Source organism: Nesoenas mayeri, assembly GCF_963082525.1.
Source record: "Nesoenas mayeri genome assembly, chromosome: 4".
NCBI lineage: Eukaryota > Metazoa > Chordata > Aves > Columbiformes > Columbidae > Nesoenas > Nesoenas mayeri.
In genome coordinates, this window is record NC_137540.1 from 51,603,392 (window position 1) to 51,616,640 (window position 13,249).

The 13,249-nt window shown below is 37.1% G+C and overlaps 1 protein-coding gene across 1 annotated transcript; it reads left to right on the plus strand.

Annotated features, from left to right (window-relative positions):
* Positions 1-1,279: 1,279 nt before the first annotated feature.
* Positions 1,280-9,355, plus strand: GNPDA2 (glucosamine-6-phosphate deaminase 2). Its single transcript, XM_080343714.1, has 7 exons — positions 1,280-2,270; positions 2,896-3,063; positions 3,375-3,472; positions 3,967-4,149; positions 4,483-4,667; positions 4,770-4,944; positions 8,314-9,355. The coding sequence occupies exons 2-7, from the start codon at positions 2,936-2,938 to the stop codon at positions 8,370-8,372; spliced, it is 828 nt and encodes a 275-aa protein (XP_080199840.1). The 5' UTR covers positions 1,280-2,270; positions 2,896-2,935; the 3' UTR covers positions 8,373-9,355.
* The last annotated feature ends 3,894 nt before the right edge of the window (positions 9,356-13,249 follow it).

Consider the following 13,249-nt stretch of genomic DNA (forward strand, 5'->3'; position numbering starts at 1 on the left):
ACCAGAAAACATATTATGTTCATGTGAGTGTCATTCCAGATGCAGGAAACAATTATTTTGCAAATATAATAGGCCCAGGCAGGATCTCACGGCAAAGCATATTTTAATAATGATTTTGCAAGACCGGGTGTTCTACCTAAAGGTAGGCACACCTAATAGGGCAAAAAGCCCCTGCTTGTATCTCCCTAAAATTCCAGCTGCACTTCCCTCCCCTGTAACCATTGGTTGGTTACTTCAGAGTTTACAGACTATCCCGATGCACACAATACCCTTCCTCTTATCAATCTATTTAAGATATGGATTCCTGGTACTCTGGCTTCTCTTCTCCCTATATTAACTTATCAATACAGGTATCAGTATGTATACAGGTGTCAGTACATATTCTGGGAAGAGACTGTGTATTACATTAAGAATTCATAGTCCGATGTCTCTCGGTCCTTCCTCCCTGCTACGATCAGGCACCAGGTCCTCAGTTATGTAAAAACAACAGTTCTTAATTAAATGTTCATTACGATTTTTTTTTTATACCACCTCCCCAAGCAGCCTTCAATTATAATGTTTTTCATCAGTCATAGTGATTCCCAGTAAAGAGATTTACCCTGGTCTTTCATACAGCAAGGCCCCAGTGAAGCCTACAGCATATTCATGCACGTATATTCAGAATTCCATAGCTTGCTCTTTTGCATTTCCACCACTCAATTCTGAAGAAATACCCTTTAGGACTACTAACCCTTTCCTAATCATCTATCTATCAGATCTATCATACCATATCTGTATTAGATTACAGCTATTAGATTACATATCTGTATTAGATTACAGCTTAGTTACATCTATGAAATTATTTGACTGCTTTTAAAGCAAAAAAGAGAAATAAATTAACGCTTTACGTATTATTTTTTTGCAATATCTATAAGCAGCCTCTTTTGCAGCCGTTTTAAGTAAACACTGAAGCTAAATGCAAACTTTTCCTATTAAAATCTCACTGTGCCCCGTGCTTCCCCCATAGTGGGGCTCTGAGGAAAGGCCTCACGCAGACACTCGAATCCAGCGTATAACACAGAGCAGTACTTTCACAGCAGCCCCTACCCACCCCATTAGCTGCTTCATAGCCCTCCTCCGAGACAGAGACAGACAGAGAAACATAGACCTCCCGTCCCACAACTCCACCCGGCTGCCCCAAAACGCTCCTTTCGGACACCGCTGTCCCGCGCATGCGCGGCACCGCCCCGCGAGGCTATTTCCGGTCCTCGCAGGTGCTTCCGGGTACTGTTAGCGGAAGAGGAGCGGGGGCGGTGGGCGCTTTGCTGGGTGCTGGTCTTGTCCTGGTCCCGTCCTCTTTCCGCACTGGCTTGCCAGCCCTGGTTCCGCTGGTGACCGCTGTGAGCTTTCCTGGGGGTGAGCGGGGCCGGGCAGCGTCGCGCTGGTTGGCGGGGTGAGGCTGGGCCCTGCTGCTGGCCCCGCGGGTGCGGCGGTGCCGTAGGCCCCGGGCGGGGGGCGGAGGCGGTTGTGCAGTAGCGCTCTCCCTCCAACAGTGTAGACTCGCCACCACCACCCTAAAAGTGGCCTCGGCCAAAATTTCGCGGTCGTTGTGGTGCCCGCTGACGGGTCGCTCTCGGAGAGCGTCACCGTGTTCTGGGGGTGAAATCGTTAAAGCTTTACGGTGCTGCCCTAAAGCTGCGGGGTCTCTGTTTCTGTTCTCGAGTGTATGTGTTCAGTTTTTCCGGACTTGTGCCATAGCGTTTCCTCTGCAAGGGTAAGTTTGACTTGTCACGAGTTCACTGTCCGGGAGAGGAGGCAGCAGAGTCAGCAGAACGTGGTGTTTGTGTCCTTCCCTGTTTGGCAGGATGTACGGATGTCACCCTGTTAAACACTATTGTAGTTTGTTTCTTATTTCTGCTAAAGCTGGTATCTCATTTTGCATTAACTAAGAGTAGTGCATGCTAGTGGTGGTTTGGCACTTAGTTGGCCTTTGCTTCTGACACGTTTTCTTCTGGCTAATGCCAAGAATGCTTAGACCTGGGAAGAGAAGAGTAATGCACTGCGAACTGGCTAAAGAGCCTCAGTCTTTCTGATAATTACCTGACTCTATTAAGCAGAAACCTATGGAAAAATTAGTTTTATGTAAATGCAAGAGATGCTCATGTACTTTTAACAGCCAAGCTTGTTTTATAACTATTCATCTTAAGGATTGATATACTTGCAGTCAAAATTGGAGCCTTTAAAGAGTGACTGACTTATGTTGAAAATTAAAAAAAAAAAAAAGAGACCTCGTAGGTATTTTTTTTCTTTGAATTATAGAGATTTCAAATTATCTCTAATGCATTATCCTATTTTTGCAGATTAATAAGCTTTCCGAAGCATTGTTATGGGGCTAGAACAGGAGTGAAAGGAGTTTTAATTGTTTACTTTCAGTTATCTATTTTGAGGGTGGAATAATGGTGTAATTCTAGGCCTTGTTTTTCAAATTTCAGGCATTCAGATGCTCATGAGAAACCAGAGTTAATTTCAATATTTGTTTACTTATTTGTTTGCTTTTATTTAAGGCACAGTATTTCCTCTTTTCTAACACTAGTAACTTATTAAAAGATTGAAATTCAAAATGGCTTGTTCTTTCTTTGTTTTAGTTTTTTCCTACAAGTTACTTTAAATTAGTTTGTGAATTTTAATAAATATTCTCATTGTAATCACTTGGATTCCGTAGCTTTTCTTTTGATTGTCCCACAGTCCAGCTTGAACTGGGAGTGCAAGAGTGCAATATGCTTATGCAAGTAAAATATGTTACTTAGTGCAATACTTCACCTATATGAAAGGACATTTTTTTATCTCCTCTCTAAACTAAACATTTTACAACTATTTATGGGGTGCTTATTTTTAAAACTCTGACATTTTCTCCAGGTTTGAGTTTATTTTATCATACAAGCTCCTCACAGCTATAATGAGGCTAGTAATTCTTGAAGATTATGACCAGGCTAGTGAATGGGCAGCAAAATACATCTGTAATCGTATTATCCAATTCAAGCCAAGTCAAGGAAGATACTTCACGCTTGGTCTACCAACAGGCAAGTCTTACTTAAAGCCTATGTAAATGACTAAACCTAGAACTATGTTTGTATCCATGCTAACAGACACAGTATTTAAAAGATCTCAAATGTATTTTTGGTAATATTCCAACATATTTCTGTTTAAATATGGATTTGATTTGTGTAAAAAGCTGTGATAAAGTTTGAGAAGCTCAGAAATAGTAAATGAGAAATAACAGATTTCTTTTATGTTGAAAAGCATTGTAGCAAAATCTGACTATGAAGAGATTTAAATACACTGAAAAGGTTATGCAGATAAATAGAATGGTAGAAAAACTTATATTTAACAGGAAGTACACCTTTGGGATGCTACAAAAAGCTGATAGAATATCACAGAAATGGAGATCTCTCTTTCAAATATGTGAAGACTTTCAACATGGATGAATATGTAGGTAAGATGTGCTAATTGTTTGAGAACATACTATACTTAAATTTTTTTCTTCCTTTATTAAAACAGTTAAATACTTGACAAAGCACAAGATCAGTCTAGTATGCTTGCACTTGTAAGTTTGACTTATGTCTGTGGGTTCATCTTAAGCATTTTTCTCTATTCCTTTATCTGCAAAAATGCAAATAATAAACTAGTCCAGGTGGATCCTGGGTTAAATTCAGTGCTTGTGAATTACTTCACAGTATTTCTTTAGAAAGTATTTTGTCACATAGTGTTGTGACCGCATTTCTTTTAAAGACTTTACACTTGTAAATGTTAGACCATTCACCTTATGCATGCCAAGAGGAAATTTTTATTCTCACTGTGATTTCAAATATTGCTTTATCTGACTACTTAAGTTTGTCTTGCATGCCCTACATTGGTTACACATAGACTAGAATTAAGCCTGTTTGGTTAAATCTTGTAATATGTTAATTTCACTCTAAATGATTTCAGGGCTTCCCAGAAATCATCCAGAGAGCTATCATTCCTATATGTGGAATAACTTCTTTAAGCACATTGACATAGACCCAAATAATGCTCATATCCTTGATGGGAATGCTCCAGACTTACAGGCGGAATGTGATGCATTTGAAAAGAAAATTGAAGAAGCAGGGGGGATTGATCTGTTTGTTGGAGGTATGAGGAAATGCTCTATGGTTGGCTGTGATTACAACAAATACACTGACTGTTTAATCACTGTTCATATCTTGGTTTAACCCACTCTTTTTTTCACTTATGGTTTAAGAAAGTTCTGTGATTAACAAAGAATCTGTATGAATACCAAAAGAGAATGGCTGGTGTCCAAGTTTCTAATAACTTAATTTCAAGTAAGTTTTGAATGCTTTTTATTAAAAACTGGGAACCAAAAGAAAAGAATGAGTCCTAAAACTTCTTTATTCATTTACAGTGTTTAAGGATATTTGTTGACTCACAGGTCTGCAATGATTTACTTTTTTTAACTTTGAAAAGGCATTGGTCCAGATGGCCACATTGCATTCAATGAACCCGGATCAAGTTTGTCTTCAAGAACAAGATTAAAGACTTTAGCAATGGACACCATTTTGGCAAATGCTAAATACTTTGATGGAGACTTATCTAAAGTACCAACTATGGCCCTAACAGTTGGTGTGGGTACAGTGATGGATGCTAGAGAAGTAAGAACTCATTTAGTTCTAGTTGCATGTGTCTGTTTTCAAGACTAGTTGGTACTGATACTGGGACTGAAAGTAAAGAGTCTTTTTTTTTTTTTTTTGCAGGTGATGATTCTTATAACAGGTGCACATAAAGCTTTTGCACTGTACAAAGCAATTGAAGAAGGAGTCAATCACATGTGGACAGTTTCTGCTTTCCAGCAACACCCTCGTACTATCTTTGTGTGTGATGAAGATGCTACTTTAGAACTAAGAGTTAAAACTGTGAAGTACTTTAAAGGTGAGCACTGAATCAGAGGTTAAACATATTTAAAAATAAAAAAATAAATTATATTCATTTAAGTCTGAGCCTTCCAACACTTTACAGTAGATAATGTATAATGTTATATATTCAAAATACTTACTGTTAACTTATTTCTTGTGAATGGAAAAGTGCTAGGAGGCATAACTTGTGTTTCTTACATTCCTGACAAATCTGCTTTAGAAAAATATTCCATTTGCTTCCAATTTGAAATGATAGTTTAGTAATCTTCATCTATATATAAAAGCGAAGCAGTCTGGTGCTCCAGAATACTTGTCTTAAAAACACTGGAAAGTTTCATTTAAAGAAAACTTGATGCATTTATTAATCCTTGATATATTTTCATGCTGCTTTTGCCATGTGCTTTAATGTGCTGTCTAGTAAGCTTGAAATGTGTGATACTGACTTTGAAGCCACCTGAGGACATTTGTCGTACAGTGTGATTGGCATAACAATCTATACTGACTTAATACATTGCAGCCTTTTACTGTGCTTTTTGTATTTGTAGTAGGTATATTGAGGCAAGCTTAAAGTAAGCTGGGATTTTTGGTAGTCATTGGGTTTCCCAGTTGTGACTTCTGTTTCACTGAGACTGTAGAAGCTGAGAAAAGTAGTTTTCTCCTAACTATATCGGCACAGCAAATGTAATTGTGTAAATCTGTCACTTTTCTCACTAGCATGGATACTTGTGATAGTTGAGGCATCTGAGATCAAGACTGTAATTTCATAGGTTGTTATTTAGGCTTTTATATCACCAGTGTCCATATATGTATTAGATTGCAATTCTGGCATTAATGTGATTTTTATCCTGATATAATTTGTGGCCAACTTGTTAAATTTGGATTCTTTCAGCATGCTGTTCTCTGCTATGTACTGGGTGGGGGCAGGGTGTTTTAGTCTTCACCTGTATCACATGGCTAGATAGTACTTATTGTTGTTTTCAAAGACGAACTTCTTTAACTGCTTGGGTAAATTTTAAACTTCAGTCCTGTATTTCATATAAACAAAAGCTTTGCTTGGGAAATATATAAACCTGATGTAGAATTACTAGGTATGAATGACACTGAATGTTGCTTTAAAAAAAACAAGGGCTACAGTATATGAATGTGTGCTGTTGTGTCACACTGTATTTATTTACCCTGTAATACAGAGCAATAGAATTCTTAAAAAGTTTGTTTACCTTAAACTTGCTTAATTTTACCTACTCTTAAATCAGCCAGATTTTCTGCTTTTAAGATGGTGGAGAAATCAGTGTGGGTCAGATTTGAAATAATTTCTGATTCTTGATCTTCAGGTTAGACTTCTTAGTAAGCTAAGAAGTTCTTAATGACTGCTAATTATGGCAGCTGTTTACTGTGAATTTTTTTTTCACTGTTTAAAAATCTCAAGGTACTATAAGAAACTTCAGCTACTTTCAATAATCAAATACCACACTGGCTGGTAACTAGAATAACTCAACTTCACTTTTTTCCAACTTCCTGAAAAAACTATCAGAAGCTAAAATTATCAAGTGTACGTAAATATTCTTATTGGAAAAGGGAAAGCTAACTTTTTTGCAGAATGAAACAGAAAATTACTTTTGAATCTACGAATTGGTTAATTCAGGATAGTTTTTCCATACTGGTGCATGCTCTTAAAACTGTATGCAGAAATCTGTTTATTCAAAGCATACTAGAACATACAGTGACTTTCCTTTTGAAATAATTGTTTTTGCATCTATCACGTAAGGACTCTGCATACCTTTAAAAAAGCTTTTGTTTCTATTTCCTGAAACAATTTCACTAACAGTTTTCTAATATCCTTCATTACGTATGGCAGAGGCAATGCTTTGTAAGCATTTTTTTGTGCATCTAGGAAGGGGGCGATTATATTTCCCTAATTTAGAAGAGAAGAACACTAGTAGGAAATAGAATGCTTTAAAGTTCAAAACATGGTTCTAGTTTGAGTAGTGCATGCAGCTGTACACTTAATATTTTCATGCTTACTGTTAAATGCCTGAAAAGTATTAACTTGGTCTTTTCTGTGTACATCATCCCAATAGTTACCCTTCATGAAATTGAAGAAACTCTTCAGTTATTTTGCCTTCTAAGGTTTGAGGGTTTTTTTGCAAAAATATATAAGTGACATCATTACCTCTAGAGACAGAATGAGCTGGATTCTTGAATCGGTTATAGGTGTGTTGGCAGTTTGGTATGGCTGTGACACCAAGTGGAGAAGAAAATAGTAACAACTGCTTTTAAATAATCACTGATTAGAAATAGATGCTGCATAGAATGTCTTATGTTATGGTCACCTACAGTAATGGCCTGAGATTGCAGCAACATGAAATTTGAATAACTAAACAGTGACACTAGTTTTGCCACCAGATCCATCATATAGCAAAGGTATTTGAATATTCTTTGCCTTAGATAATCACTAAAATGTGCACTACTGTCATACTTCTTTTGTGGTTTAAGAAAATTTATCTACTATTAAGGTTGTATATTACTTAAATGTGTAATTTTAGAAATTAATCTTTAGTTTGGTGCTAAAATGGACTTTGCAGACTGTGAACACCTATCAGTTACTGTTATTAGTCCTTAAGGTGAAATGAGGTTAAAAACATACCAGTGACTGAATGTCATACATGCCTAGATATAGGTAACATTACTAAATTGTAACAAAGTACAGAAAGTAATGCCTGTTTTTTAATTGCTCTTCTCTTCAGCACTTTCCAAAATTAATGTATCTGAATAGGGGAAAAAAAAAACAACAACTTCCCCAATCACAGCTATAGATGACTTGTATACATGACCAAAAAAAGCCCAGCTAGAATAGAAGACAGGTCGGCTAGTCAGGAGTTCTGAATCTGCATTAACAGTCTGGATACTTTGAGTTTGGTTTTGCATGCCTGGGACCACACATACAATATTAATTACAAAGACAGTAATACCACAATACTAGAACATTGCAATTCAAGCTGTATCAGTATGTGTACATCTGATTTTTATGAGAAACTGGTATGAGGGAATTTTATGATGCTGTTATGCAGTTTTTAATACAAAGGAAGATGAGTGGATCTCATGTATTCAATTCATTTTGAAGTATTCCAGATCTGCTTTTTTGATGGGTCTGTTAACTCATCTCTGCTGCCTTAACACTGAACATGTCGATAGTATTCAAGTGATGCAAGAATATAGATGCTGTCTTTGACTTGTTTTAAACTACTTTAAATAGCTATTGTTAGTCTCTTCAGTGAACAATTTAGAAAGTATACTTTGAGGCAAACTCCAAATAAAAATGTGGCTAGAAAGAGATGTTGACAAAGTATAACTAATGTAAAGCTGGCATTGTTGCTTTCCCCCCAAGGTTTAATGCATGTGCACAATAAGCTTGTGGACCCATTGTACAGTATGAAAGAAAACTGAAAGAAGAATCGAAGAGGAGCTCCATGTGGGTCAACAACAACAGTTTTAGGTAGCAGATGAATTCAGTGCTGTGCAATATGCTGAAAAATGTTTTAAATGAGGAATCCTAGGTACTGTATTTTTTTAAAAAGGTCCAATATCTGTTACATTCACATTCCATCTTCGCTGTGTTGTGCATTTTGCTTTAACTTTGGGAGCTCTCTTGATGGCTGGTACATAGCTAAATGGAACAGAACAAACCTGTGAGAGGCTGCATGTTATGTAGCGGGGTAAAGCAGAGCACTTTTAGCACAGCAATGTAATGCACCTGCTTTGTATTAGAGAAAATGATATTTTATTTCCAGGAATGTGTAGTTCTTGGCTTGATTAGCGTAGCTGCATTTTGCATTTGTGTTGCTAGGCAGAATGGTTTGGCCTTTGTCAATACTATGGACTTGTAATAGTTGTAGAATTTCTACTATGAAATGTTCTGTTTACATATCTCTAATGTACACTGAGCTTTTGCACTTGGTTGCCTTAAATTTATCTTAAACAGTTTTTGGGCATCTCAAGTCCTGCTGTACAATTCAGGCAAATAAAAATACAAAAACAGTGCCTAAAAATGCACCAAATTCTTGAAAGTTATAAATTATTCCACAGATAAAAATAGTAAATTTCTGCCATAGCACTTTTTCCTTTCATGTATTTCAAATTACTTTAGGATTTTTATATTTTTGGTAATTGAGCTTTATACATAAGGAAAGATCTAAATGTTCCGTTCTGGAGGTACCTGTTTAGTTGTACCATTGATATTACTATTAAATGCCTGAAATTATGTTAATTTACAGGAATATAATGTCTGCAAGTTTAATACATGATCATGTAAAGTCAACTGTTAATCACTTTGTAATAGTTACCTCTCATTGTATCATTATAAACATTGAGTTGTTAGAAGGAATGTTATTTCCTACTTTGAATATAAGTAAAACTTAAATATAAATCTATCACTTCAAAATTGTTTTGTTTTGAATATAAATTAACATGAATAAATACTTCAGGGTTTCATGCAGACGTTAGGAATTTTGTGCCTCCTTCCGCCTAAGGGAGGAAGTTAAGAGTTTGATATAGACTCTGGTAGTTGTGGGTTTTTTTGCAGTGTTGTTTTTGTTGTTGGGGGGTGTGGTGAGGAGCATGCCCTTGTGTAACATACTTACTGGGAGAAAGTGCAGCAACCTGTAACACCCAATAATAGAAGTTCAACAAAGCGTAATCCCCAATAATTTAACCTTTAACAGATGTAGATGATAGCTGGATAGTCTTTATTACACATTAATCCTATTTTATAGTTGAGAATACTGGCCCAGTAGGCCCAAGGGCTGCACTAACATGATTTTGGCCTAAATCCCTGGGGTGGAATAAGCAAAGAGCTCAAGCTGTGCACCTGGGGAGCAGCCTTGCTGGGACCTGGTGCACAGCAAGCTGAACTTGAGGCAGCAGTGTGTTGCTGCAGCAGCAAAGGCAAATTTGATCCTGGGGGATCAACAAGGGCATTTGATCGATGGAGGCATTGCTGGCAAAGAGAGAGATGTGATCATCCCACTTGGTGTTAGTCAGGCTGCACCTGGACTATCATGGCCAGTTGTGATTCCCCACAATTCAAGAAAGACAGGGACAGATGGGAGAGGGTCCAGGGGAAAGCCACAAAGATGATCAAAGAGCTTGAGAATCTGCTGCATAAGAAGTCAGTTAGGTCTCTTCTACCTGGAGTGTTCTCCCTAGAGAAAAAAAGGCTTAGGAGCACCTCATCACAGTATTCTGGTATTTAAAGGGTGACTACAAAATGGAGGGAGGCTCTTCTTCACAGAGATCTCCTTTTCTCATGGAAGAAGCAAGGAGCACTAGAACAATCTCCCTGCCAATGTGGTGGAGTCCCCACTGCAGGAGGTTTTCAAGACATCATTGGACACAGAATTGCAGAATCACAGATTCACAGATTAGACACAGTGCTAGGTAGTTTCATCTAGGCTCACCTAAAGGGTTGGACCAGATGGTCTTTTAAGGGTCCGTTCAAACCTAGACTCTGATTCTATAAAATTACAAAAGGATTGGAGAGTCTGTCTCAAGCAGGGTAGGAAGCAGGTGTAATTTTTCAGTTCTTAACAGCAGATTGAAGAAGCACAGATATAAAACAGGCCTTCAGCCTTTTGACTCAAGTTTTTACTTATATGTAGCATATGACACACAAAGTGCATTGTTACACTTACCATTCTTAGTCTTTACAGCTCAATGAAGACTTCACTTTATAAAATAAACGTGTATTACAAAAAGCATCAGACTAAAATAATCTTGAATTTAAGTTACTATTAAAGGAATTCAAGCATGCTTTTATATTAATGATCATGATCTATCTTGTGGGAAAACTGGGAATCCTGTTAAACAACAGAATTTAGGCTCAAGCATGAGTGGAAATCCATAGCTTTTATATAACCTCTACTTCTAAAAGCTTTTCTTCCTTGCAGCTTATTTTCTTTATTCCAGATCACCTTTCAGTCTTCTGCCTCTTGCCAAGGTCATTAACTGAAGTGTTTTCTCTCAAGACATCTGAGACCAAAGAACTACTATCTTTTCTCACTCATAATCTTTGGAATTTCTCTAAACACAGGCCAGTTTAAATACTGTTACAGTAGTACCAATACTTGTCTGAGTGGGGCTCTTTTCATGAAGAGTCTTCAGTTGTTCACCAGTTACTTTCTGTTATTGTTAAACTTTTTTTCTAAGTTATGAATTCTAATGGATGTAGAGTTCTACTCTATACCCTATAAATTAATGACTTTGGTTTTTTTATACTCCTACAGTGTTTCTATCATTTCAGTCTCTGAGATACTTCTAGTTGCTTTCTTAAGAAATGCCAGTTCTTCCATAGCAGTACCTTCCAAACTTCTCAACTACTAAAAATAAGTCAACTCTGTAAGTTATATTAAGCTTTACCTGTTACTGTGCAGTTTAGTGTTAATATGTAAACGGCAACACAAGCATTTCCAAGTTCAGCAAGTGTTAAGTTATGGGCTCTTGGGTAAATGAGTAAATTCAAACTTAGCCTGGCACATCTACTTTAGTATTTTATTCTCCTTTTTCTCAGTAGGATTTTCAAGTGTGTCTCAAAGTTGAGGGGGAGGGGAAAAATGCGACTAGATAGGTCATTTTGTATCAAAAACTAATTTCATTTACTGTTCTAACAGTAACAGTACTAATAAGTTAAAGTCCTCGCAAAACTGACAGCATGTACAAGTCCTCTTGGAATTGGATTACAAATTTGTATTTTTTTCTGTTTCAGATGGATCTAATAAGGCAAAAAGACTGAGTTCTAGTCTTATTCCCAAGGCAGCTTTATCCATGCATGTAACTTTCCTTTAATTAGGTAAAATATATTTGATGTGTCATACTCAGATGCTTTATGAAAGATTTCTTACTTGGATAATCTCTAGCTTACCTTTAGCCTCTGCCTTATTCCTCAGTACAGAGCCAGTACTTTCTCTCTTTTATGTCTATTTAAAGGAGGGGAAATAAATATTAAAAAAAATGCTTTAGTTCCTTTGCTCTTAGCAGATATTACTATATCTGTACTTTCTAAAGATATCTTTGTACGTTCTCAAGTGCTATCTTTTAAGATGGCATTACTGCAAACTTAATAATTATGTTAATGAAAGTGAATCCTTGTCCACAGCATCTTTCCTGTCTTCAGGATCAGTAGTAGCAGCAGCAGCTTATGTACCTTTATTAGAGTTACGGGATATCTTATGCACATCCAGATCTGTGTTTTCAGTACAGCTGGAACAGCTTCAAACAATAAAACAACACAACAACAACAAACCACTGAAGTATCAAAATTCCCTCCCTCCTTTTTCTATAGACCCCGAGAGTAATGTAAGTGGAAAGGGACCTCTGAAGGTGTCCAGTTCAATTTCACCCCTCCAAGAATTTTCGCAATTAATCCTTGTACTCAGGTTGAAATAAAAGAACTAGCTTATGATTAATAAATCTCAAATTATAGTTACAAGTCTAAACTTAGGAGCAGGCTTTCCTGGTGATTGAGTACTTTAGCAGGTATTGCTAGGAATTTGTCTTCTAAAACATATTTAGTAACAAGAAGTAAAGATCTGCGAAGACGCAAATTAGTCACTGAAGATCTAAAAAAATAAAAGCAGCTTAAAAGTTTGTGCTGGTTTGACTAAAAATGGGTTAATTTTCTTCATGCAGTTAGAAACCTTTCTTTTCCATAGGTAGCACACTCATTTGGACTTAGTTTAAGAACAAGAGGTAACACCCCAGCACAGAGCTAATGTTTTTAATTGCTCTGGTCTGAAAGCCAATAACACTCTGAGCACTCTGCCCACAGGTGTGAGGCATCGAGGAAGGGGGACATGGATAGGGCAGAGCTCAACTAACATCCAGACTGATCAATAAGAGTAATCCATCCCATTAGCATCATGCTTTGTATTTAAGGAGAGTCAGGACCTTTCAGGTAGCTCTTGCACTCTTTCTCGCTCTGGGGTGCAGCCAGGGGAGTTTGGATCAGGAGTTTTAGTTGAGCCTTTTGCTGTTTGCACAAGCCTCTGAACCTTTCTGCCTTTTTCCTTTTTTTTTTTTTCCTTTCCTTTTTTCTCTCTGATTGGCTGTTCAGGACTGGAGTATCACTTACTGGGACTGGCTGCTTAGTGTGGATGGAGTTCATGGGGAATTGCCTTGAGTATCTTTATTTCTATTTTATATACATATTTACTAGTAGTGTATTAGTATTTTGTTATTTTATTAAACTGTATTTATCTCAATCCAAGTTTCTCACTTCCCTTTTGATTCTCTCCCCTACTGGGAGAGGCAGTGAGTGAGCAGCCATCATG

Excerpts from the sequence above, each read along its gene's own strand:
- GNPDA2 (XM_080343714.1), top strand. The coding sequence starts at position 2,936 with ATGAGGCTAGTAATTCTTGAAGATTATGACCAGGCTAGTGAATGGGCA. Across the intron at positions 3,473-3,966 it reads CAACATGGATGAATATGTAG|GGCTTCCCAGAAATCATCCA; the intron begins GTAAGATGTGCT and ends AAATGATTTCAG. Across the intron at positions 4,668-4,769 it reads CAGTGATGGATGCTAGAGAA|GTGATGATTCTTATAACAGG; the intron begins GTAAGAACTCAT and ends TTTTTTTTGCAG.